The 27,073-nt window shown below is 40.4% G+C and overlaps 1 protein-coding gene across 1 annotated transcript in view; it reads right to left on the reverse strand.

Annotated features, from left to right (window-relative positions):
- The window catches only part of LOC126234642 (sorting nexin-20), a 76,299-nt gene extending 56,860 nt beyond the window's left edge, over nucleotides 1-19,439 (reverse strand). Inside the window, exon 1 of the mRNA XM_049943371.1 lies at nucleotides 19,311-19,439. Coding sequence (XP_049799328.1) covers nucleotides 19,311-19,317 — 7 coding nt within the window. The 5' untranslated portion in view covers nucleotides 19,318-19,439. The remainder of the gene's footprint in view (nucleotides 1-19,310) is intronic.
- Nucleotides 19,440-27,073: the final 7,634 nt, after the last annotated feature.

Raw genomic sequence — 27,073 nt, forward strand, 5'->3', positions numbered from 1 at the left:
CTCACTGTTCGACTGTGGATGGAACAGAGGGGCCTTGACATGCATGATGCTGTGACGGGCACAAAAATCCGCAAAATCAGAAGAGGCAAATTGCGGACCATTATCAGTAACAAGAGTAGAGGGAAGGCCTTCCAAAGAGAAAATGCTAGCTAGAGTATTGGTGGTTGCCGCAGTGGTAGGCAACGTGCAACGGACAATGAAAGGAAAGTTAGAGTAGGCGTCAATAACGAGAAGCCAATAAGTACCTAAAAAAGGTCCCGCGAAGTCAGGGGCTTCTCAGGCGAAGGCCACAGTGACAAAGATGACTTTGGGGCGGGGGCCTGTGACGCACAAGGGCCGCAGGCAGTGACCATGTGTGCGATTTCAGAGTCGATGCCGGGCCAGTACACATGACAGCGCGCCAGAGATTTTGTGCGAGAGACACCCCAGTGCCCTTGGTGAAGGAGGTGCAAGCATTGTCGGCAGAAAGGAAGATAACACCATCCCTAGCCGTGAGGCGGTAACGCAAAGCGTAGTAGTTCCGCAACGGATCAGAAGTCTTAGCGGACGGACAATCTGGCCAACCCTTCTGAATACAGTGTAAAACCCGGAAGAGGGTAGGTCAGAACCCATAGCAGCTGCCAGCCGTTGCCCGGTGATGGGGAACCCGTCCACAACCCGCTGCTCGGCAACATCCAGGTGGAAACACAAAAGTTCGTCCCTATCAAATGCCAGATCAGGACCCATGGGAAGGCGAGACAGTGCATCAACATTCGCATGTTGAGCCATCGGATGGAAATGAATCTCACAATTGAAACGAGACAAGTAAAGAGCCCAACGCTGGAGGCGGTGAGCAGCCTTGTCGGGAAGTGACGTTGATGGCTGAAGCAAGGAAACAAGTGGTTTGTAATCCGTAACAAGATGAAATTTGGATCCATAGAGAAAACCACCAAAACTTATGAAGAGCATAAATAATGGCCAAAGCTTCTTTTTCAATTTGAGAATACTTTTGTTGGGCATCCATGAGCGTTTGGGAGGCATAAGCAATGGGTTGTTCAGAACCGTCAGAAAAACGGTGCGCAAGGACTGCACTGACCCCGTATTGAGAGGCGTCCGTGGCAAGATGTTGGCCAGGTCAATAAGTAGCCAGGCACGGGGCCTGTTTCAGCATAGTCTTCAATTTCTGGAAAGCCGCATCGAATAACATGGACCAGTGAAAAGGCACATTTTTATGCAACAGGCGATGCAAAGGCTGAGCCACCGAAGCAGCAGACGGTAAAAACTTGTGATAGTATGCTATTTTCCCCAAGAAGGCCTGCAGTTCCTTAACAGATGTAGGGCGAGGAAGGACATCGATCGCAGCAACAGTTTGCTGAAGCGGACGAATACCATCCCTAGAGAGTTGAAACCCCAAGTACGTGACAGGTGCCTGAAAAAATTTCAATTTCTGAAGATTACACTTAAGACCGGCAGTCTGTAAGACATGAAAAAGTGTGCGGAGATTTTGAAGATGTTCGTCAGTGTTGGAGCCAGTGACAACAGTGTCGTCCTGGTAATTTATACACCCAGGGACAGTGAGCAATAATTGTTCCAAGAATCGCTGAAAGAGAGCAGGGGCACTGACAACCCTGATGGCAATCACTGGTATTGATAGAGGCCGAAAGGCATGTTAAGGACCAGAAACTGCCGGGAAGCAGTGTCGAGAGGAAGTTGATGGTAAGCTTCTGACAGGTCAAGTTTAGAAAAATACTGGCCTCCGGCAAGTTTAGTGAACAATTCTTCAGGTCGAGGCATAGGGTAAGTGTCGATAAGCATTGAGCATTTACAGTGGCTTTGAAAGCGCCACAGAGATGAATATCACCATTTGGCTTAGCAACGACGACGACAGGAGAGGACCACTCACTGGAAGTGACAGGAAGCAAGACCCCTGAAGCAGTGAGACGATCCAGCTCCCGTTTGACCTGATCACGAAGGGCCACAGGAATGGGCAGAGCCCGAAAAAACTTAGGCCAAGCAGTGGGTTTGAGCGTGATATGAGCTTCAAAGTCATTTGCACGGCCTAACCCAGGAGAAAAAAGGGATGAAAATGTCGTTGACAAGGAATCCAATTGAGCATAAGGAATAGCATCAGAGACGATATTGACAGAGTCATCTATGGAGAACCCAAAAACGCGAAAGGCATCGAAACCAAAAAGATTCTCCGCATTACTATGGTCGACCACAAATATGGGAACAGTGCGAATGACAGATCTGTAAGATACCTCAGCATCAAATTGTCCCAAGAGAGAAATCTTCTGTTTATTATAAGTCCGTAATTGCCTAGTGACAGGTGACAGGACTGGAGAACCCACTTGAAGATACGTCTGAGAATTGATGATAGTGGCAGCAGAACCAGTATCCACCTGCATGCGAACATCTCGACCAAGTATTTGGACAGTGAGGAATAACTTCCCTGAAAGGGAAGAAGTACAATTGACAGACAACACAGAATCAGAATAATCAGGTCAGATTTGCAAACAGATGACACATGACCCTTTTTTTTTTTGGGAGCGTACTGCGGCCACGTCGGCCAGTGGGGAAACACCACACACTTCGTCAACATCGCACAGAGGTTGTATTTCCCCGACGTGACCCCATGCCTCTATTTGCGCTCCAGTGGCGCGAGAAATTTCAAAAGACTGAGCAATGGATAGGACTTCATCTAGAGTCGGATTTGCCAACTGAAGGGCACGTTGCCTAACGTCTTTGTCGGGCACCGATCGGATAATAGCATCCCGTACCATGGAATCGGCGTAGGATTCTTTGTGAACTTCAGTAACAAATTGACAATTTCTACTGAGGCCGTGAAGTTCAGCAGCCCAAGCACGATAGGATTGATTCGGTTGTTTTTGACAACGATAAAAGGCAACACGAGAGGCTACCACATGTGTTTGCTTTTGAAAATAGACGGACAGAAGTGAGCACATTTCAGCAAAGGACAAAGACGCAGGATCTTTCAAAGGAGCCAATTGCGACAACAACCAATACATTTGAGGTGAAATCCATGAAAGGAACAGAGACTTACATGTTTGTTTGTCTGCGACATGAAATGCCAAGAAGTGCTGTCGAAGACGTTTTTCGTAATCAGACCAGTCTTCCGCTGTCTCGTCGTGAGGAGGAAAAGTAGGTAGAGACAACGACGAGAGACGCCCCGCATTTGATGCCGCGACGAAATCACGAATCGCATTTGTGAGAAGCGTTTGCTGTTCTATGAGACCTTGAAATAATTGCTCTAAAGTAGTCATTGAAACATGTGGGTCAACGATGGAAAAGAAAAATCACTACCTCGTAGCCAATTGTAATAACTTCAAGTTGAACAAATATATTTCAAGGAAGACGCAATACATGAAAGTCACAGATCAAGTAAACAGAGTAAGACGTGTGTACACTTTAACAGTCAAATCATAACTGAGTCCAGGTCTAGCGGCCGCTGGCTGGCTGGCCGCTTAGGTGGCGCTGCTGCTGCATGGCTGGCAGACAGTGCTGCATGTAGAGGACGCGCGTAACTGCGCGGTGGCACTTTGAAAGATCGGCGAGTCACAACGCCATGGACCCAAGCACTGTGCAAGCTGGTGGTGGCTCCATAATGATGTAGGCTGTGTTTACATGGAATGGACTGGGACCTCTCGTCGAACTGAACCAGTCACTGACCAGAAATGGTTACATTTGGCTACTTGGAAACCATTTGCAGCCATTCATGAACTTCATATTCCCAAACAGCAATGTACCATATCACCGTGCCGGGTCTGAAGAACATCCTTGACAATCCAAGTGAATGATTTGGCCAACAAGAGTGCCCGGCATGAATCCCTTTAAACATTTATGGGACATAATTGAGAGGTCAGTTGGTGCACAAAATCCTTCACTGCCAATACTTTTGTAATTATGGAGGGCTACAGAGGTAGCATGGCCCAATGTTGCTGCAAGGGACTTCTAACAACTTGTTGAGTTAATGTTGAGTTTCTGCACTATGCCAGGCAATAGAGGGTCTGACTCAATATTAGGAGGTATCCCATGACTTTTCTCATATATCACTCTCTCAAACCAACACATCATCATCACCAGCTCTGAATGTATGATGCTTTTGTGTTGTGCCAATGAGAAGGTTTCCGCCCCCCCCCCCCCCCCCCAAGCTGCTTGCACATCCCTGAACCTCCTTCCTCCCTCCTCCTCTTTCAGTTTTCACTCACAGGAATAAAATTTACAACAGCATTTTTGGTCATTCTCTTCATAAATACACAATTTTTAACTATCCCACAAATAATACTAAAATATGTTCTACATTAACTCATTTATCAGTTATCAAACTAAAAAGGACTTTTCACATGTACAGCATTTAAATGCATGCACTATTCTGTGTGTATGAAAACCTCAAAGAAAAGGCTATTTTTTTTTAAGGAATAACCAAAGCAAGCTGTTGCCACCCAGGCTGAAAGCATAGGCTTTCCAGTCATAACAACTACTTGTGTCCTTGTCAAGTTTGCCAGTCAACCTTGCAATCAAATAAACATATTTCAGCAGTCCACATCACTGCCATCTTGAAATGAAACTTTATGCTGTACCTCATTGAACTGAATCTACACAACAGATGCTCTATCATTCACCAAACAAAAAAATGTACCACATTTATGAAAATTAACATCAGTGTTCATCAATAATCGTTTTGCAATGCCAATTTTAAATTATCCCACATTGCTACATTCACTACACTTTGGTCCAAAAGACAATTCAAAACAATAGTAAAAAGTGAAGCAAATATACATTTCGAAGATGTGGTAAGAGTTGTCATGACACTGAACGGATGGGGTACAAATATATGGCTCCAAGACTATTTCAAAGGTCAAATATATGATTTCAATGTGTGGAAATTAAATTTTCAACATTTCTTAGCAAGTACAAACCTACAAATGGGTGATCTAGAAGGCTTTTTGTTAATTTCCTTACTTTCAGTGTTATTTGTGCTTGTAAGTAATGGATGGCTCATTAACCCACTAAACTTAATGGTTGAGACCTCTCCACATTTATAATTAATTATCCATTAAAATATTTCTTTGGATTGCTAAAACTCATGTTCTTGGACAGGTTCAAATGTTACAAAACACCATAAAAACTGACTGTATAACAGATACTGTATGCCCAAATGGGATGTGAATTCTGATCACAGTCTTTTGCAGGAGCTGCAGTCTTTCGCACAGTTGGAGAGAGGGTGGGGAGGAAGGATTAGAGAAGACTGGTGGATGCGTATGTGGAACAGAAGGAAGGCAAGTGAGATACTGGGGTGGGAACAGGGAAGAGGATAGAGGATTGGGACTAGCAAAAGTCAAGGCCAAGGGTGTTAAGAGAAAGAAGAATACACTGTAGGGACAGTTCCTAGCTGCGGAACTCAGGAAAGCTGTTGTTGGTTCCAAATGGTGCAGGCTGTGAAGCAGTCACTTAATTGAAGCACATCATGTTGGGCAGCAAGTTCAGCAACTGATCAATCCAGCTGTCTCTTGGCCATAGTTTGGCAGTGGCCATTCATGTGGATGGACAGCTTGTGAGTTGTCATGCCCATGTAGAAAGCAGTACAGTGGTTGCAACTTAGTGTAAAGATCACATGGCTGCTTTCACACACAGCCCTGCCCCTGATTGGATAAGAGATGCCTGTGACAGGACTGGAGTAGGAGGTGGTTGGAGACTGTATGGATAAGTCTTGGATCTATTTCAGGGATATGGGCCACCAGGCAAGGGGTTGGGAGCAGGGGTTGAGTATGAATGGACAGGGATATTGTGTAGGTTTGGAGGACAATGGGAAACCATTGTGGGTGTGGTGGGGAGGATAGTGAGTAGGATATTCCTCATTTCAGGGCACAACTACGTATAGTTGAAACTTTGGTTACTCCAGTCCTGGATAGTACTGAGTGATGAGAGGAGTGCTCCTTTGTGGCCAGATGGTGCGTATTTGGGTTACAGGGTCGAGATTAGTTTTTAGGCAGTGGATTGCAGTTTTTCCTGCAATGTAAGATTGGCTTCCATGTTGATGGATTTGTGGAGAGTTGGGACAAAGAGATCTGTTTCTGAACAAGGTTGGGAGGGTAATATCAGTCTGTGAAGGCCTCGCTCAATGAGACCCTCATGTGGAGGACTACATTAAGAAATGTTGCCTTTTGGATTGAAGAGGACCAGGCGAAGCAAATGGGGGAGAAGGTGTAGAGAATTTAAAGAGAGATATGGGCAGACTGCAATTAAATATAGTGGGAATTACTTAAGTGTAATGGCAGGAAGAGTAGAACTTTTGGTTAAATTTATTTGTAGGTGATGCCTTCAAACAAAAAGTACTGTGAGTGAGGATATGGCTGCTCATGATGACCAGGAATGAGGTTGCAGTTTTGGAGTCAGTTGGGTATTGGGAAAGGTACTGTTCAATAGCTGCAAGGCTATCAGCATCAGTGATGTTTAGTATAGAGGAAGATGGCATCAACAGTGATGAGCGGGGTGCTAGGTAAAGGAACAGGAACCAAAGTGTATGAGGTTAAGTTGCAAGTAATAGGCTGAAGATATTGGTCCATGAGAACAGAGATTCTCTCTGTGGGGGCAAGTAGTCACAATGGGGTGTCCTGGGTGGTTGGGTTTATGGACTTTAGGGAGCATGTAGACGGGAATGTGGGGAGTGGCAGGGGAGAGGTTCTGGGATGGACCTAAGGATTTGAGGAGGGACTGGAGATCCTGCTGGGTTTCTGGAATGGGGCCTCTGTGGGATGGTTTGTATATCTATGAATCTGAATCCCTGCACTTCATAATCACAGTAGCAGCACCTTTGTCTGCACTTAGGGTTACAGGGTCGAGATTAGTTTTTAGGCAGTGGATTGCAGTTTTTCCTGCAATGTAAGATTGGCTTCCGTGTTGATGGATTTGTGGAATGACGATGATACAAGGTTCAAGGTTATTCCATTCTAGGGACCAGGAGATGGAGAGCCTATTTCACCTTTTTTTCACTTCTTTGGTCGGTCTACACCCAGCCCAAAGTGAGTACAATGAGTTTACCATGGCTGGAGTCTGTAACGGGACATCCTCTAGCATTACTTTTCCTCAAAAGTAGTTGTCGATACCAGTATTATTTTTCGAATTTTGGACAGGTCAATATTATCTCAGTTGCTTTTCTGAAAACTTACACATAATTTTACACAGTATTTCAATTAAAGTACATTTCAAGTTAAAATTTACGAAAAGGAATTACTTTATAAAATATTTTAGTTTCAATATTATAATCGATAAGTACTAGTTCTGAATGTATGGTTAAAATTATCTTTTTTAGAAACATCTGAAATTACGAATTACTGGCACACACAACATTTCTATTATTAATTACGCAATCCTGTACTTTACTACGTTTATTTCTGAATTCATTTATGAAATAATAATTGAAAGTAGCAGGACTTCATCTGTTAAGAAAAATTATAAACCCGTTGGAATATTGTTATGTCCGCAGAGCAAGGAAGTCGTAAGCATGCCTCTGATGTTGGTTGGTTGGTTTGTGGGATTAAAGGGACCAGACTGCTACGGTCATCGGTCCCCTTTTCCAAATACTAAAAACACCCACAGAGAATAAAAACGATCAACAGACGAGAAGACAGACGACACAGAACAAGAGAAACTTAGACAAAGACCAGACAAAACGAACTAAAATCACACAGAGTGTGACGGTGGTTGGCCGACCATAGAAACAAAAAAAGAAAAGCCAACCACTGAGAAACACATTAAAAAATCAGACTAAAACCGTAGGCCATAAGCCAGAATCAACACAAAAACACACACACTTACATTAAGCGATAAAATCCCCCTGCCCGAATAAAACGCAAAACTAAGTCCGCTATGGAAGAGTCGTCAGTTAAAACTGCAGGGAGCGTATCAGGCAGCGTAAAAGTCTGCCTGAGCACAGTTAAAGGGGCGCACTCCAACAGAATATGGACCACCGCCAAGGACACCCCACAACAACAAAGAGGTGGATCCTCACGACACAGTAAATAACTGTGCGTCAGTCGAGTGTGGCCAATGCGGAGCCGACAAAGGACGACTGAGTTCCTGCGGTTGGCTCGCATAGATGACCGCCACACAGTCATCGTCTCCTTGATACGACGGAGTTTCTGTGGCACGGGCAGGTTGCGCCATTCAGTGTTCCATAAATCGAAAACTTTGCGGCGTAAGACTGCCCTCAAATCAGTCTCTGGGAGGCCAACATCCAGAGATGGTTGACTGGTGGCCTCTTTCGCCAGGCGGTCAACATGTTCATTGCCTGGGATACCGGCATGACCGGGGGTCCACAGAAAGACCACAGAGCGGCCGCAACAGGCAAGAGTATGCAGGGATTCCTGGATAGCCATCACCAAACGAGAACGAGGGAAACACTGGTCGAGAGCTCGTAAGCCGCTCAGGGAATCGCTACAGATAACGAAGGACTCACCTGAGCAGGAGCGGATATACTCTAGGGTACGAAAGATGGCGACCAGCTCAGCAGTGTAAACGCTGCAGCCAGCCGGCAATGAACGTTGTTCGGAATGGTCCCCTAGAGTTAGCGCATAACCGACCCGACCAGCAACCATCGAACCGTCAGTGTAAACAACGCCAGAGCACTGATACGTGGCCAGGATGGAAGAAAAGCGGCGGCGGAAGGCCTGTGGAGGGACTGAGTCCTTCGGGCCCTGAGCCAAGTCGAGCCGAAGGCAAGGGCGAGGAACACACCATGGGGGTGTACGCAAAGTGGCCCGAAAAGGAGGTGGAACAGTGAAAACCCTAAGCCCGGAGAGAAGCTCTTTGACGCGGACCGCGATCATACAACCTGACCGGGGCCGACGTTATGGCAGATGGACGACCGATTGCGGGAACAGGAGACGATAGTTTGGATGCCCGGGAAAGCTAAAAACATGGGCAGCATAAGCAGCCAGTAAATTTTGGCGCCTCAATCGCAGTGAAGGGACACCAGCCTCCACAAGTACGCTGTCCACAGGGCTGGTCCGGAAGGCACCAGTGGCCATGCCTCTGATGTCATCGGACATATTTTTGTAAGAACAACGTGATTTCGGCTTTGTTAATGTGAAAAATCAAAAGACTGTATGATGTACTAAAATGTGAGACAATATATTTACATAAAAATAAAAATTCTCCTACAATCTTCAAATTTCTTTAGTTCAATCCAACCCCTGAGTACCAAAAATGTGAGATTTTCAGCTTCAATAATCAGACCCCCTAGACAAGAAGAACTGGAGCCATCTCAACATGCCACACTAAGTAAACTAGAAAGTTTATTGTAGTCCTCACTCCTCTCAAATCTTCATAAAAGACATTGTGTAATGTGGACTACAGATGGAAGTAGGAATGAGGGGGTAAATTACAAGTCCAAGCCAAGAAGCCAGTGTGCTACCTTCTGCAGCAGTCATCAGTGAGCGCTAAAGCGTAAGGCGGAAGATCTGGGTGCAAGTTCCAATCCGGCACAAATTTTCATTGTCACCAATACATTGTGCAACTGAGGTCTGGTCATATTCTGGGAAAAATAAGGATAACCAATAAGGAAAGACAGAACATGTACAAGAGCCAAGAGGGAATAATAACAATGGAAGACTAAGAGTGAAGTGCTCGGTTTAAAAAGGGTGTAAGACAGGGATGTAGTCTTTTGCTCTTACTGTTCCATCTGTCCATCAAAGAAACAATGACGAAAGCTTCAACAGTGGAATTAAAATTCAAGGTGAAAATATATCATTGATAAGATTTATATGACATTACTATCCTCAGTGAAAGTGAAGAAGAATTACAGGATTTGCTGAAGGGAATGAATAGTCTAATGAGTACAAAATATGGATTGAAAGTAAATAAAAAAAGGACTAAACTAATGAGAAAGAGCAGAAATAACAACAGTGAGAAACTAAACATCAGGATTGGTGATCACAATGTAGATGAAATTATGGAATTCTGCAGTCATTGGTGAGTGGCAAAGCTTTGGGAAATCTGGGTTAGAGTCCCAATCCAGCACAAATTTTCACTGTCACCAATAAACTGTGCAGCTGAGGTCTGATCGTGTTTGCGATAGTGACTACATCTCTTGCTTTGTTATTTGCTGTACCTTGTTCTCGGAAGAGGGGTTGGTGTTCAGTTAAGCCAGAGTTCCACTTTTAATTGAGCATACTAATAAATGCAGTTATTGTATTTGGTTTATTTATTTGTATACGTGTCTTCACCAATACACTGGCGCAGATGTATTTGAGGTTACATGTTACTGGACACATACCCATGTCACAACAGCTTCTTAACACTTGTTTGCTCATCAATTAATCTGTCAACAGTCAATCTTTTTTTCAGTGTTCTTTGGTGCTTCCTCACTGTGTTCAATATTTACTTTTTCTTTTTCAAACTTACTCTTCCTTTATGTTACACAATTTTTCTTTTTCCTGTTCTTTTTGTTGCCTTAGCACTCTTTTCTCCTCTCAAAGTACTGTTTATATCTGATATGAGCTGTGTATGCCAACTGAAGAAGCTCCTGAGTGATCACCACAACCTTTCCCCTCGAACACATTCACAACAGCTTCTCTTAGGCACAGCTCACACTGGTCTTCCCACGGGGGCGACACAATATGCGATATGACAAGCAACAAATTGCACGAACCGTGTTTCTGTTTCAGCTGCAATCATGAGTTCTTCTGAAGAGAATGTTACGGTGGTTTACCATTATTTAAAACTCAAAACACTGAAAAAGAAATAGAAGTACAAGGTACCCCCAAACAATGCTATTAAATATCAAACATAATTCATCTGTCTTTTTTCATGAGCTCTCCCAACACTGAACACAAATTCCACAAATTCTACAGACAGTTTCCACTTTTTTCAGCAACTAGTATCAGCTACTCTGGCAAAGCAGGACACAAATTTTCAACTTACTCCTTCTCCTGCTGAAAAGCATTCCAGAGTTAGCAGTGTGAGTGCATGGGGTGTCCTTGCTTGTGTGTATGAATTGTGTTTTTCTCTTTTGCTGATGAAGGCTGTGGCCAAAAGCTGTCTTTTAATTGTGCCTATCTGCAACTTAACACATCTTCCTTAAGGTAAGTAGCAATCTACCTTTTCCTACACTGCTTATATTCCTATCTGGAGTTTCCATTGGTTTATTTTTCAATCCATCTGTCATACAAACCATTACTTTACCTTTATTTTCATATCGTGTCAATCTCTTACAACAGCCATGGTATACAATTGACTTTATAGACCAAAAATGAAAAATACAGATTAAAACTGATCGATCTGAAAAATAGTGTCTTTTTCTGATTTTACTAGCCATTTTCCATACCTATTTACATAGAGAAATCTATTAACGAAAACTAAGGAGAAATTTGGGCAGGGTACTGAAGTTCAGGGTGAAGAAATAAGAACTTAGTTTAGCCATTTCTGAAGATTAGTTGGATATAATGGACAGTGTCTTGTAAATATGCTGTAAGCTGAATATTAACGAAGGGGAATGTAATCAAATTAAATCAGGTGACTGAGGTAGTGAAATCTTTTAACAGTGAACATAAATATTTAAGTATTATGTGGCCTTTTCTTAAGGTAATTTAGCTGAATTACAGTCTTGTACAGTTCAAGAAAAATGTAGTACTATGAACGATTCAGACAAACAGAAAATAGAAGCTACTGAAATTTGGTGTTACAGGTGAATACTGAAGATTAGAAGGGCAGGTCAGATAACTAATGAAAAGGTACTGAATGGAATTGGGGAGAAAAGAAATTTATATGACAACTTGACTAATGAAAGGTATGAGTTCATAGGCTGGATGTAAGCTGCAGTAATTATACAGAGAAGAAGAGGCTTACATAGGATAGATTAGCATGGAGAGTTGTATCAGATCAATATCTGGGCTAAAGACCAGAGGCCTAAAAAAAATAAAGCATGCACTATTTGAGCCACTACTAAAGACAGGTAATGTGAAAGTATGGGAAACTCTCCCCTCATCATTTTCAAATACCGTAAAATCAATCACTGAAAAACAGAAAACTGAGTTATTGGAATAAGTAAAATCTTCTTAATGAAGCACAGTTTGCTTTGTAAGGTAGCACAGATTTACAAAAGTAGTACTTGAAGCTCTTGACAAGGATGGCTGCATAACAGGCTACCCACAGCTTTTGACGCTGTTGATCATAAAATATTACTAAACAAACAGTGTGTAGTAGGCATAGGAGGAATAGTGAATGAGTGGTTCCAGTCATACTTAAATAACGTACAAAAGATGCAGACATATAACAAATGGAAAAGGATTCTCTTTGCTGATGAGAACATCAGTCAATTCTCTGATAAAACAAGAAAACATTCTATTTATAAGACAAATAAAAACCTTAAGAATGAGTGCAACTGAGCAATATGTAACAAAGAAAACAAACAGCATGAATTGCAGCTTAAACAGGGGCCAAATAACTTCAGTCATTTAAGGTAAAAATGATAACATTGTAGGCTGCGTAATTTTTAGGGTGAACATTGAGTGCCAACTGAGATGAAATGAACACACAGTGATATTGGCAAAGAGTGTGTCATCAACATGTTACACTCTCAGTGCCCTGTTGTCAATGTGTAACACCCAGTGTCTTGTAGTGACACACGCCTATGTATAATCGATTCTTAGTTATGGGTTTCTTTTCTGGAGATAAAATCCAAAAAACTTGGACACAATTTTCAAACTACAGAAAAAGGTGATAAGTTAAAACACTGAATATGTTTACAGCAACTACTGTATCATCTACCAATCTAACATTGTGCACATCAGGAAAGTCTCCAGTAATATGTCTCAAATTATTCTATTCACAATAGATGAACAAGATATAAGTTGAACTTACATTTACCAGGGAAGAACAAAGCAAAAATTCTAATCAGTATTTTTCATCAGGAATTAAAACTGTGTAATAATGCGTCCTATGAGATGAAAGAGATTACTAAAATACATTTATCTACAAAGGTTGTCAAAACATACATTTACCTCTTAAATACTGTTTACTACAAAAATAAAGATTACTTAAATAACTCTTAATTGTGGATTAAAAACAATACCAGATGGCCGCTGATGCATAACACTAATTCTCTCTGTTTTTCTGTGTTCAACATCTCACTCACGATGAGGGGGGAGGGGGAATGATTTAGTTTTTCAGACAGGCAGAAAGGAAGAGGAGCAGCTGTATCAGTGGTGTGACAGTGCAGTCATTCCTAATCATCTGCATGTGTGTGTGACTGTAAACAATGAAAAACATGAAGAGAGTACAAAATATGCTAACGTTATAATATTCAGCTATTTCTACATGACCACTCTGCAACTCACACTCAAGTGCTTGGCAGACAGTTCACAGAAACTGTCAGATCATTCCCCTCTCTAATAGTACATGGTGCAATAAACACCTACATTCTCCCTATGTAGATGGGAGTCAACTAAATATTTTGGCATTTGGAGAAGAAATATGTGATTGGAATTTCGTGAACAGAATTTGCCACAACGAATAACGCTTTTGTTTGAATGATTGCCATCCTAACTTGTGTATAATATCTGTGACACTTTCTTCCCTATCTCTTTACAAGCTTCCATCAATCCTGTTAGGTAAGGGTCCCATACACTGCAATACTTCAGAAAAGGACAGACAAGTGCAGTGGAGCCAATCTCTTTTGTACATTTGTAGCACCTCCTAAGCGATCTAGCAGAAAACACAATCTTTGGTTCAGTTTCTCAACAATATTTTCTATGTGATGACTGTAACTTAATTTTCTATGTGATGATTGTAACTTAAAAGTAAACTATTCATAAGCTCTAGATTGCACCCATGGTCTAGCGATAGAATCTTGGATTAATAATCAAACTTCCTCAGTCTCGGGTTCAAACCCCATGTATGTTTAAATTTTGAATAAAAAATCATCAGCAGTGGTGGCCGAAGACTAAGGACAGAGGTTCAAGGCACTCTCTTGCCCTTGGGTGGGAAACTACCCCTAAAGGCAGAAGAATCAGCAATGATCAATGGCATGAGGAGGCACAATGCAATGGAAAACATTGCATTAAAGACACATAATGTGTATCCACAGGACATGTGGCCTGTACTTGAAAAAGTATCATGATAATTTCTCCATTGGCAAAAGATTCTGGAATACTATCCCATTCATATCTCCAGAAGGTTCTGCTAACGTGGATGTGACCATGAGAAAAAGATTGAATAATCAACGAAAGGATAATGTTCTATGAGTCAGGGCGTGGAATACAGAAGCTTGAGCATGGCAGGAAAGATAGAAAATCTGATAAAGGAAATGCTAAGGCAAAATCTAGATATAGTGGGGGTCAGTGAAGGGAAATGGAAAGAAGACAATGATTTCTGGTCAATTGAGTATGGGGTAATATCAACAGTGGCAGAAATTGGTATAAAGGGCGTAGGATTCTTTATGGATAGGAAGGTAGGACAGAGACTGAGTTCCTGTGAACAGTTCAGCAATAAGGTGTTTCTGATCAGAATCGACAGCAAACCAACACTGATAGTTCAGGTACACATGCCAATGTCGCAAGTCAAAGATGAAGAGCTAGAGGTAGAGAAAGTACACGTGGATACTGAACGGGTAATTCAGTATGTTAAGGGAGCTGAAAATTTAAAAGTCTTGGAGGATTGTAAAGCAGTTGTAGGAGAAGGTGTAGAGGAAAGGCTCACAGAAGAATATGGGCTTGGTACTAGGAATGAAAGAGGAGAAAGATCAATTGAGTTCTGCAACAAATTTCATCTAGTAATAGTGAATACTCTGTTCAAGAATCAAAAGAGGAGAGAGATACTTGGAAAAGACTGGGAGATACAGGAAAATTTCAGCTAGATTACATCATGGTTAGGCAGAGATTCCAAAACCAGATACTGGGTTGTAAGGAGTAACCAGGAGTAGATATAGCCTCATATCACAACTTAATAGGCTAAAGTTTAAGAATGGAAATATTAAGGAATGAAGAGGTATGTTTGAAGTTCCCTCAGGCTACAGATACTGTGATAAGGAACAGCTTAGTACGCAGTTCTGTTGAAGAGGAATGGGCATCTGTAAAAGGGGCAATCACAGGAGTGGGAAAGGAAACGGCTGTTACAAAGAAAGTAACTGCGACGAAACCATGGGTAATAGAAGAAATATTTCAAATGGGTAATGAAAGAAGGAAGTACAAAAATGTTCAAGGAAATTCAGCAATACAGAAATACAAGGTGCTTAGGAATGAAATAAATAGATAGCGCAGGGAGGATAAGGTGAAATGGCTGCATGAACAATGTGAAGAAATCGAAAATGAAATGATTGTCTGAAGAATTGACTTAGCATTGGGAAAGTCAAAACAAGCTTTGCTGAAACTAATATCAAGGGCGGTAACATTAACAGTGCAATGGGAATACCACTGCTAAAAGCAGAAGGGAGAGCAGATAGGTAAAAAAAAAACACTTAAGGCTTCTATGAGGGGAGGACTTTTCTGATGATGCAATAGTAAAAGAAACTTGAGTTGATATAGAAGAGACAGGGGATCCAGTATTAGACTCAGAATTTAAAAGAGCTCTGGAAGTCTTAAAATCAAGTAAGGCAGAAGGGATAGATAGCATTCCCTCAGAATTTCTAAAATCATTTGTGGAAGTGGCAACAAAACGACCATTGACATTGGTGCGTAGAATGTATGAGTCTGGTGATATACCATCTGACTTTCAGAAAAACATCATCCACACAATTCCGAAGATTGCAAGAGCCAACAAGGGCAATAATTATCACATAATCAGCTTAACAGCTCATGCATCAAAGTTGCTCACAAGAATAATATACAGACAAATGAAAAAGAAAATTGAGGATGTGCTAGATGATGATCAGTTTGGCTTCAGAAAAGGTAAAGGCACAAGAGAGGCAATATTGACATTGCAGTTGATAATGGAAGCAAGACTAAAGAGAAACAAAGACAAGTTCATAGGGTTTGTTGACCTGGTAAAAGTGCTCAACAATGTAAAATTGTGCAATATGTCTGAAATTCTGAGAAAAATAGGGATAAGCTATAGAGAAAGATGGGTAACATACAATATGTCAAAGAACCAAGAGGGAATAATAAGAGTGGAAAACCAGGTAAGAAGTGCTCGGATTCAAAGCAGAGTAAGACAGTCTTTTGCCCCTACAGTTAAATCTAGAAATTGAAGAACCAATGAGGGAAATAAAAGAAAGATTCAGGAGTGGAAATGAAATTCAAGATGAAAGGATATCAATGATAAGATTCACTGACGACATTGCTATCCTCTGTGAAAACTAAGAAGAATCACAGGATCTGTTGCATGGAATCAACAGTCTAATGAGTACAAAATATGGACTGAGAGTACTTAAAAAAAAGACGAAAGTAATGAGAAGTAGCAGAAATGACAACAGCGAGAAACTTAACATCAGGATTTGTGATCACGAAATGGATGACATTAAGGAATTCTGCTACCTAAGCAGTAAAATAACTCCTGACGGATGGAGCAAGGAGGACATAAAAAGCAGACTAGCTCTGGCAGAAAGGGCATTCTTGGCCAAGAGAAGACTACTAGTCTCAAAGGCAGACATTAATTTGAGGTAGAAATTTCTGAGAATGTACTTTTGCACCACACCATTGTATGGCAGTGAAACATGGGCTGTGGGAAAACCAGAAAAGAAACTCAAATCATTTGAGATTTGGCACTACAGAAGAATGTTGAAAATTAGGTGGTCCGATAAAGAAAGGAATGAGGAGGTTCTCCGCACAATCAGTGAGGAAAGGAATATATGGAAACCACTAACAAGAAGAAGGGACATGATGCTAGAACATCAGGGAATTACTTCTATGGTACTACAGGGAGCTGTAGATGGGAAAATTTGTAGAGGAAGACGTGAGATTGGAATACATCCAGCAAATAATTGAGAACTTGGGTTGTAAGTGCTGCTCTGAAGCGATGAGGTCAGCACAGGAGAGGAATTCATGGTGGACCGCATCAAACCAATCAGAAGAGTATGTGTGCAAAAAACCCCTGTAGGTATTTTGATGAATCACTGACCTTTATATTAGTGGAGTTTATCGTGTAGGGTAACTGAAATTCAACAGACTGTTAATACTATATAACTTAACTTGTTCTCGGTATGTACTAACACATGAGAATTTCAGATAAGGGATAACTAAATGAAGTAGCGCATTTGGTAAGGCACCGGGTTCAGACTGGGACGGAGCCTCATGCTCCATCCAGCCATGATGATTTAGGTTTTCCATTGTTTCCCTAAATCACATCAAGCACATGTCAGGATGGTTTCTTCAATAAAGCCACAAATGAGTGACAACCTAACATATGCTCTCCTTGACAAATCCTGTAAGAATGTAAAACTGTCCTGTGATAAATACATTAATAATACCCAACACACACTAATGGAATTAAAAATCACCTTAAAACAGAAATGAAAAACTTCAAATTAAAAATTAATTTGATAAGGATTTCAAATTAACTGACTACATTTTACCAAACAAAAAAAAAAAAAAAAAAAAAACAATGACAAGATATTTCACTCTTAAACCAACTGATAGTCCTTTGTACACATAGCCTAATGGTGTTGTTTGGCAACCCTACATTTGGTTTGATGCAATGTTCCATTCCTATCATTTACCAGTCATCATCTATATTTCAACATAGCTGCTGCATTCCACTTTGTCAGTGAATTGAATTAGACACTTTTTTCCAGTTCTGTCCTATGATAGAAACAACAGGCAAGGTTGAGGAAAGACAACCACTCAACTACGGCTGACTTATTTGTGGTATATGTACAGACATAGCAGACATGTGTAAAGACATGTATTGTAGAACATGTCAGGAAAACAATAATACATGACAAATATTTACAACTAAACTAAAGGTGGCATCAGTGCTTGTGGGATTCTGTGTGGCACACTGATACAATGTGTACCACGTTATTCAAAGGCAATAGCTCAAAATATAGAATTCAGTGTTTGAGCTGTTATGTGTAACGACAGCTATAAGCAAGTGGTTGCTTTTCTTCAAGTTTGTTTACCACTCAGTAATTTCTTTGAGAATATATCACAGTGTGCAATTAATTGGTTATAAGACACACACCATTTAAGACCTGGCCAATAAATAATGAAAAGAAGCAATCTCAGGAGAGCAACAAGAAACATGAATACGAGGACACTAGTGACAGATAAGAAACTATTTTAAGTATTACAATAATCAGTTACTGAACAGGAAATGCATTGAGCATATAGTTAGCAGGACTGGAATAAACCTGTTCAAAAACGTCTCTCCTAAGTCGTTTGTGATAAAACAAATTAGCCACTACCTAATGGAATCTAGCTGTAAGGTATCAAGAAACATAGATGCGCAAACTGTCTGTAATAGTCCCTAAGTAGGAATATTTGGAAGAAGTCTATCTCCAATAGTGTGTGAAAAATACCTGCTGATGATGAATTTAATGTTCATAGTTTAAGTTCACTTAAGTTGGTAATGAAGATGCGTTAGTTTGACTACAGGCTAATGCAAGTGATTGACAGAGAAGAACAATGTTAAATTGCGAGAAATTCCAGGAGAATTCTCAGTTATGTGCCGCCATAAAAATTTAACGAAAATGTGCGTGGCATGCAGCATAGACTGCTAGAATGAAGTACAAACTGAATAAACTGTACACGATTTACTGCACCAATATGAATCACTGTTGAAATGCTAATAGTTTCTGTACTAACTAATTCTAACGAGAGAATATTAATAAATGCCAGTTTCAGAAATAAGTCTATTTAGTTTAACGTAAATTACCATGACATAACTGAAACTTTATTTGCCATTCATCTTGCAGAGAAAAGCTACAGAGCTGGATATCCTTATAATTGGTCACAGGGCATTTCATCTTATATTTCCGATAAAATATGTTTTTTTTTTTTTTTTTTTTTTTTAATCGTATACCTAGACAACGAGGCAACATGTTTCCACAGGTCTCACGGAAGTACATGGTAACTTAAAGACTGAAAATTTATGGGTTCCACTTTTAGGATAACATTTCAAAATGAGACTGTCACATTGTCTTCTTGCAAAATTTTGCTGGCAGAGACGTAAACTTCACATAGGCCCTACTCAAAAACGAGGAACGACAATTCCTCGTCTACACAAACACTGCCTGTTGTATTTACTGTTGTTGTTCATACTCCGCTAAAAACACAAACATAAATTCGCAACAATCACACTCTGTTGCAAGCGTAACACCTTGTTTGACATTGATTACTAAGCATACAAAAGGGAAGTTTATGCTTTTATTTTCTCACCATTCATTTTGCGTCCCACGTTGGCCGCTGCCTGTGGAAGTAATAATACTTCATCTATGTAAATTTGCTACCAACGCTGTGAACTGCGAACATTTGTTTACCTTTCCCCACCCCCACTACTTCACTACTGATGACGCATCAGTCAAAGCCCTTCCATGTAAACACAACGTACAGATATGCATATGTTGTAAAAGGTCCAGTTGTAGGAAATCACTGCTGTAACTCTAAGCAGGTAAACTGAAAGAAAAGGGGGAAAGCAGTCAAAAGAATGCAAGACAGATACCACGAATGCAAACCAGAAAAATATTCAGCGCAGCAGGAACTATTTACTACAGAAATTATCGGATCTACAATTATGTTTGAGCCTATGTCAATGGAAGCACATCACGACTGAACAACAACGATCTAGCTGTCTAGTGTCTACATTTATACACTGCAATTCACTGGTAATAGAGGGAAACTTTTACTGTTCGATATAACATTACAGTTTCCTTCTATTAGTAGATGAAGTATACTTGCAATAGCTTCCCGATAATTTAAGTACTGGGGCAACAGAAGAATATTGTAAAATACATTTCTATAAAACCAAATTCTGCGACATTGTAACTGAGTTTAGCTGGAATGTCATACTTATTTTCGAATGCCTGCAAATTAAGATTTTCTCAGCTTTCATGAACTACATCCTTCTACGCAAAACATCTTTCACCAGTGAGTTTATACGTAAGCATCAGCCCAGTGGAAAGAGATTAGGGTTCACGTCTCACTTCAGCACATAGAGCTATTTTGGCTGTTAGCTTAACTGATGTATTTACTTTTAACCAGAGAGAAATTTTATTCTGCAATGTGTAGCTTTTCACACATTGTTATATGTAAATGATAGGTTTCCCCTGACTCTACAAATCGACAGCTATCTGATTTTCTTATTATTGCTTTTTCAGTGGTACAGCTGCAGTTTTCAACAAGGTCATTCGAGATTCGTACAAAGGATTTTATTCAATAATGAGCGTGGCAAGTATTCATATCTTAGACCTAGGTTGGGATAAAGAGCAACCTTCGATTATTGGACGATGTCAGATCTGACGGCTTATAGTAAAGAATGAACCTCAAATCCATTTTTTTTTCCAAAATTATTAGGTAATTACGTCGATTTTACAATATTACACGGACAAAGAGGGCATTCATGGACAAAAAAGTCTACTAGTATCAAACATCAGCCTTCATTTGAGGAATAAGTTTCTGAGAATGTACATTTACAGCACATCATTGTTTGGAATTGAGCCTGGGAGCATCAGAAAAGAAAAGAATCGAAGCATTTGAGATGTGGTGCTGTAGGACATAGAAAGCTAAGTAGACTATCAAGACGAGGAATGAGATGTTTCCATAAAATCGGCAAGGAGAGGAACATGAAGCAAACATTGACAAGAAGAAGACAGGATGGTGGGACATGTAACTCGTGTGGTACTTGAGTGAGCTGTAAGGAGAGACAGAATTTGGATTATATCCAACAAATAATTGAGGACGCTAGATACATGCGCTACTCTGAGGTGAAGAGTGTGGCAAAGGAGAGGAATTTGTGGTGGGATGCCTCAAACCAGTCAGAAAACTGACTTCCCCGACCCCCAGCTCCCCCCCCCCCCCAAAAAAAAGGATGACTCAAAGAAGAAATGGATGCTTAGTAATTTTCTTAACCAGTTACTCATGTTCCGACTTCGTCATATTGTATTTAGTGCAGAGAACACAGCAGAGAAAAAGGTCCAAAGTATTTAGGTGTGCCACTCTTTCCTGTTGCAGGAAGAAAAGAACTGTATGTGTACTGGGGCATGTGGGCATTGGTGCAAATGAGTATCAGTACATAGCAGCTAAGATGGTCTGCAGGGGTTGCAATGTGACACAATTTGCCATTCCGCTGCTGTCTGTCACCTAAATGTTGAGTCAAAAAGGATTGCAACTGTAGGACCAGGAGTAACTGGTGTTAAGAGACAGTGAGCTGTTTTCAGTGAAACTATTCGTACAGCCATGGCATACCCCACATCAGTCACAGAATGTGGTCATACTGACATATCTGTGAATGGGGCATTGGCCATTAAAATTGGCTCATACACCAATAGGAGCAGTTGGCATGCTGGACTCGCGTTCAGGAGGATGGATGTTCAAATTCCAGTTAGCTATCCAGATTTAGTTTGCCATGTTTTGCCTAAATCACTTAAAGCAAATGTCAGGATGATTCCTTCATAATGACAAGGCCGATGTTTTATCTGTACCTTCCCCCAATCCCTAATTGTGCTCTGCATTTAATGGCCACATATTTGATAAAACATTGCACCCTAATCTTTCTATGTTTTGACTGATAATGGAACAACTTTAAAATCATTTTATATTCCAGCCTAAGCTATAATACTAGATTCCAGTGTGTTTTACGATGGCTGTGTGAGACTTCTTTTGTTTAGTAATTAGCTAGACGTATTAATTTGCTGTATAGCTGTAGTTCTTTCACTAACTAATTTCTTTTATATATGGCAATATTATAAAATAATGGATCAGAGTGTTACACACACACACACTATGTGACAAAAGTATGCGGACACCTGCTTGAAAAAGACTTACAAGTTCGTTGCGTCCTCTATCGGTAATGCTGGAATTCAGTATGGTGTTGGCCCACCCTTAGCCTTGATTACAGCTTCCACTCTCGCAGGCATACATTCAATCAGGTGCTGGAAGGTTTCTTGGGGAATGGCAGCCCATTCTTCACGGAGTGCTGCATTGATAAGAGGTATCGATGTCGGTCAGTGAGGCCTGGCACGAAGTCGGCGTTCCAAAAACATCCCAAAGATGTTCTATAGGTCTCAGGTAAGGACTCTGTGCAAGCTAGCCCTTAGCAGGGATGTTATTGTCGTGTAACCATCACGCCACACACCGTGCTTTATGAACAGGTACTCGATCATGTTGAAAGATGCAATCGCCATCCCCGAATTGCTCTTCAACAGTGGTAAGCAAGAAGTTGCTTAAAAGATTAGTGTAGGCCTGTGCTGTGATAGTGCCACGCAGAACAACAAGGGGTGCAAGCTCCCTCCATGAAAAACACGACCACAGCATAACACCTCCGCCTGCGAATTTTATAGCTGGCGTTAAACACACTGGCAGATGATGTTCACCGGGCATTCGCCATACCTACACCCTGCCATCGGATCGCCACATCGTGTACTGTGATTCGTCACTCCACACAACGTTTTTCCACTCTTCAGTCGTCCAATGTTTACGCTCCTTACATCAAGCGAGGCGTGGTCTGGCAATACCTGCGTGATGTGTGGCTTATGAGCAGCCTCTCGACCATGAAATCACCTCCCGCCTAACTGTCATAGTATTTTCAGTGGATCCTGATGCAGTTTGGAATTCCTGTGTGATGGTCTGGATAGATGACTGCCTATTACACATTACTATCCTCTTCAACTGTCGGTGGTCTCTATCAGTCAACAGACGGGGTCGGCCTGTACGCTTTTGTGCTATACATGTTCCTTCACGTTTCCGCTTCACTATCACATCGGAAATAGTGGACCTAGGGATGTTTAGGAGTGTGGAAATCTCGCGTGCAGACGTATGACACAAGTGACACCCAATTACCTGACAACGTTCCAAGTCCATGAGTTCCACGGAACGCCCCATTCTGCTCTCTCATGATGTCTAATGACTACTGAGGTCGCTGATACGGAGTACCTGCACCTAATGTGAAAAAGTATATTTTTGCGGGTGTACAGATACTTTTGATCACATAGTGAATGACCGTGTGTGTGTGTGTGTGTAGTAGTGAAAGAGAGAATGAGAGAGAGAGAGAGAGAGAGAGAGAGAGAGAGAGAATGTGCATTTAAGACATTTCTGTTCCAGAAGAGGTTCTATTTTAAATACACTTGTCTTATAAGATTTTAGAATGAGCACTAAAGACAACAACATCTTGCATCCACATAGCAGCATCATCACCTTTATCACAATCATCACTACCATTATCTTGTGCTGAATCATCCAATTTCTGTCATCAACTGTATTTTTGCTTATTGTGGGCCACTCCATGGGCTCAAGTCACGTCTACAGCTTCACAGATGTCTGACAGTTTACTTTAACATTAGCATATTTACACTGCTTAAGTTTCTCTTTGCCCCTATTAATGCTGTACTTAAAATCAGATTTGTAATCAAGTCTCAGTTACAACATCGGCAGTAAGAATAACACTATCTGTTGCTGTTGTTTTATGCTCTTCAGTTGCCGAAATGTCGTAGCATTGGATGACAGACTCTCTTAACGCATCTACTACATTGGTACAGAGAGGTCACTATTCAGAGTTAGTATTTACTCTGGTTACCTCTCATAATACGAGGCGTGTTTTTTAAGTAAGTACCGTTTTGAAATTAAAAAAAGATGTGCTAAGATATATCAATAATATTATTTTTTCATGAAAGCCTTTACCTTAATCTACTTTTCTACATAATTTCCGTCAATATTGAGGCACTTGTCATAACGTTGTACCAGTTTTTGAATACCCTCCTCATAGAAGTCTGCTGTCTGACTTGCGAACCACTGCATCAACACTGTTTTGACTTCGTCATCGTTATGAAGACGCTGACCGCCCAGGTGTTTCTTCAAGTGCAGGAACAGATGGTAGTCACTGGGCGCAAGATTGGGGCTGTACAGAGGATGATCTAGAGTTTCCCATCGAAAAGATGTGATGAGATTTTTGGTCTGATTCGCCACATGCGGTCGGGCATAGTCTTGCAGCAAAACGATGCCCTTGCTCAACTTGCCACGTCTTTTGTTCTGAATTGAACGGCGCAGATTGTACAATGTCTTATAGTAAGCTGCGGCATTGATTGTTTCATTACGAGGCAGAAATTCCACAAGCAATACTTCTCCTCTGTCCCAAAAAAAGTGCACATGATTTTCCGGGCAGAAATTGTTTGCTTAAACTTCACTTTTCTGGGTGAATCTGAATGCTGCCATTCCATGCACTGTTGCTTTGATTCTGGTGTGACGTAGGCCACCCATGTTTCATCTTGAAGAAACACCTGGGCGGTCAGCGCCTTCAAGACAATGATGAAGTCGAAACAGTGGTGATGCAGTGGTTAACAAGTCAGGTGGCAGAGTTCTATGAGGAGGGTATTCAAAAACTGGTACAATGTTATGACAAGTGCCTCAATATTGACGGAAATTATGTAGAAACGTAGACTAAGGTACAGGCTTTCATGTAAAAATAAAATTATTGAGATATCTTAACACGTCTTTTTTTAAATTTCAAAACGGTACTTACTTAAAAAACACAGCTCGTACTATTTATGATCTATTGTCTTCACCCAGTATCAAAATGTTCTTCTTGGGCTCACACAATAAACTAATGGAAGGAGAAAGTTTATTGTCACTGAAGAAAATACTTTTTGTTGTATCTGTTTACTGAACTATAAGGTCATGTCTAAATTCTCTGACTCTGATGTTCAAGAGATATTCCACTGATCATGTAATTCAGCCAATATGTCATTAATGAATTTTGACTTAGAGAAGTTTTAATTATTAAAAACGCCATAATTCATCACCAAGAGCTGAAAACAATATCTCTTTATTACAACCAGTTTCAGTCCTGAGACCATCACCATTATCACAAGACATTTAAAATGGCTTCTCTAACGATATAAACCCTATGGCATCATAAGTCACTGTTGTCAAATAGTAAAATATATTCCATTGTCAACAATAAAACGTTCCAGACACTATAAGTCTTACTTCTTTGCATACAATCTGATTGTAACATACTGTGTGGAAGCATTCAACATACTAAAAAAGATTTTAATTTTGATGAAGAATTCTTTTAGAGTCTTTTATAAGACTGAAACTTGCATTTCAATTACTCACTTCCAATCATTGGTTGGATTATCTTGATCATGACAATAATACCATCATTGCGCCGGCCGCTGTGGCCGAGCGGTTCTAGGCGCTTCAGTTTGGAACCATGCGACAGCTACTGTCGCAGGTTCGAATCCTGCCTCGAGCATGGACATGTGTGATATCCTTAGGTTACTTAGGTTTCAGTAGTTCTAAGTTCTACGGGACTGATGACCTCAGATGTTAAGTCCCATGGTGCTCAGAGTCATTTGAACCATCACTGCTAATTTCAGTTTAGATAAAATTATTTTTTCAGATACATACAGTAACAGTTTTATGATCCTTTTTACAATAAAGCTTCGAAGTTCAACAACACAGTTGCACTTGTCACGTATTTATAATAAAAATTGTTGAGAAATACATTATTGTATTCACACAGTAAATCTGCCATGATCAACAATAACATCTTCAGTGTTGTGAATGGTTTGGTAGATGGATATAGACTGATTCATTTCTCAACTGAAATAAAACATTTTTCTTTTTAAACAGTCTACAGTAATTTAAAAACTTTGATGCAGGTGACTCTACCGGCACCTTCTCCTATGGTCCGGCTGTCATTTAGTAGGTTTTCCATGAACAGCACTATCAGACCCATCGTGAAGGAAGTGTGTGATGCTAGTCTTCTTGGCCCTGACTTTGTACCATGCAAGAGAAATCATAATCAGATTTATGTACTTTAATTAATTGCTTTGATACTAATACACCATAAAATATCACTTAATAAGATAACATCATGGACTTGTCTAATATCATTCAACTCTTGAAGAGCATAGCACACCATTTTACACTGTAGTAGTTGATGAACCATTTGCATTGGACAACAGGAGGAAAATTCGTGTGTGGTATGGTTTACCTTGCAACTGTTAGCTGGCAGTTATTTCTCAGAGATATACGTAGCAGATAACACAACATAAAAAGAGTGGGCATTAATGAAACTCCAAACATAGTGGTTAAAAATGAAAAAGTACTTCCTTGGGTGTAAGAACATAAATTGGCAGAAATTGTAGCAACAGCTACGATCAGTAAACGAACTTTAGTTGTATACAAAACTACAAAACCACTGATTATGAATGTAACACATTTGTGATTTCTGGCTGATTAAAAGGTGTCCAAAGATTAAAGAATATCAATACTAACACAAATGTATATGTCATATTGAGGAGGCAGTAGGCTAATTGCAACAACATACATGTGGCAGAATTAATGCAGAACAAGAAATCTCTCGTCAATTGATCAATACCATACAATTACTATACAGGTCATATACCTCTGGAACATATTATTCAGTTAGACATCTTTATTTATCATAGAAGCTGTACTGTTATGCTATTACTTAAAAAACTTGTGTGATGAGAATGTATAATCATACTGACTGATAAACTAAAACACACATTATACAAATTTTGAGTCTCATCCAGCATATATGGCTGGATATGTATTAGCTAACTGCACATGAATCACTGAATTATAGAATTTAGACGACTAAATATTCCCAAAAAGCTTACTAAATGTTGTCTCTGTCCTTTATTTTACACAAACTAAGGAAAAATTACAAAAATAACACTAACTCAACAAGTAATGTGTCGAATGTCATGGAACTTCATTAAATGGTAAAAGTCTGTCACAGCATGAACAAAAGGCGAAAAATGTTCTAGAGAGAATTTATCTTCAAACTTAAGGTGCATTTGAAATATAGAAATGCATATGTCAACATTCGTTTTATTATGTTGATAAAGATGTCTGTGATCCTCATAGGAAGTAAGCACCACTCCTGTTGTGAACATGCTCCCAGTATGTTGAGGGGCTAGGGAGGAGGATTGTGATCAGTAAGACACAATCGGATG

The sequence above is a fragment of the Schistocerca nitens genome, chromosome 2 (assembly GCF_023898315.1).
Source record: "Schistocerca nitens isolate TAMUIC-IGC-003100 chromosome 2, iqSchNite1.1, whole genome shotgun sequence".
NCBI classification, from domain to species: domain Eukaryota; kingdom Metazoa; phylum Arthropoda; class Insecta; order Orthoptera; family Acrididae; genus Schistocerca; species Schistocerca nitens.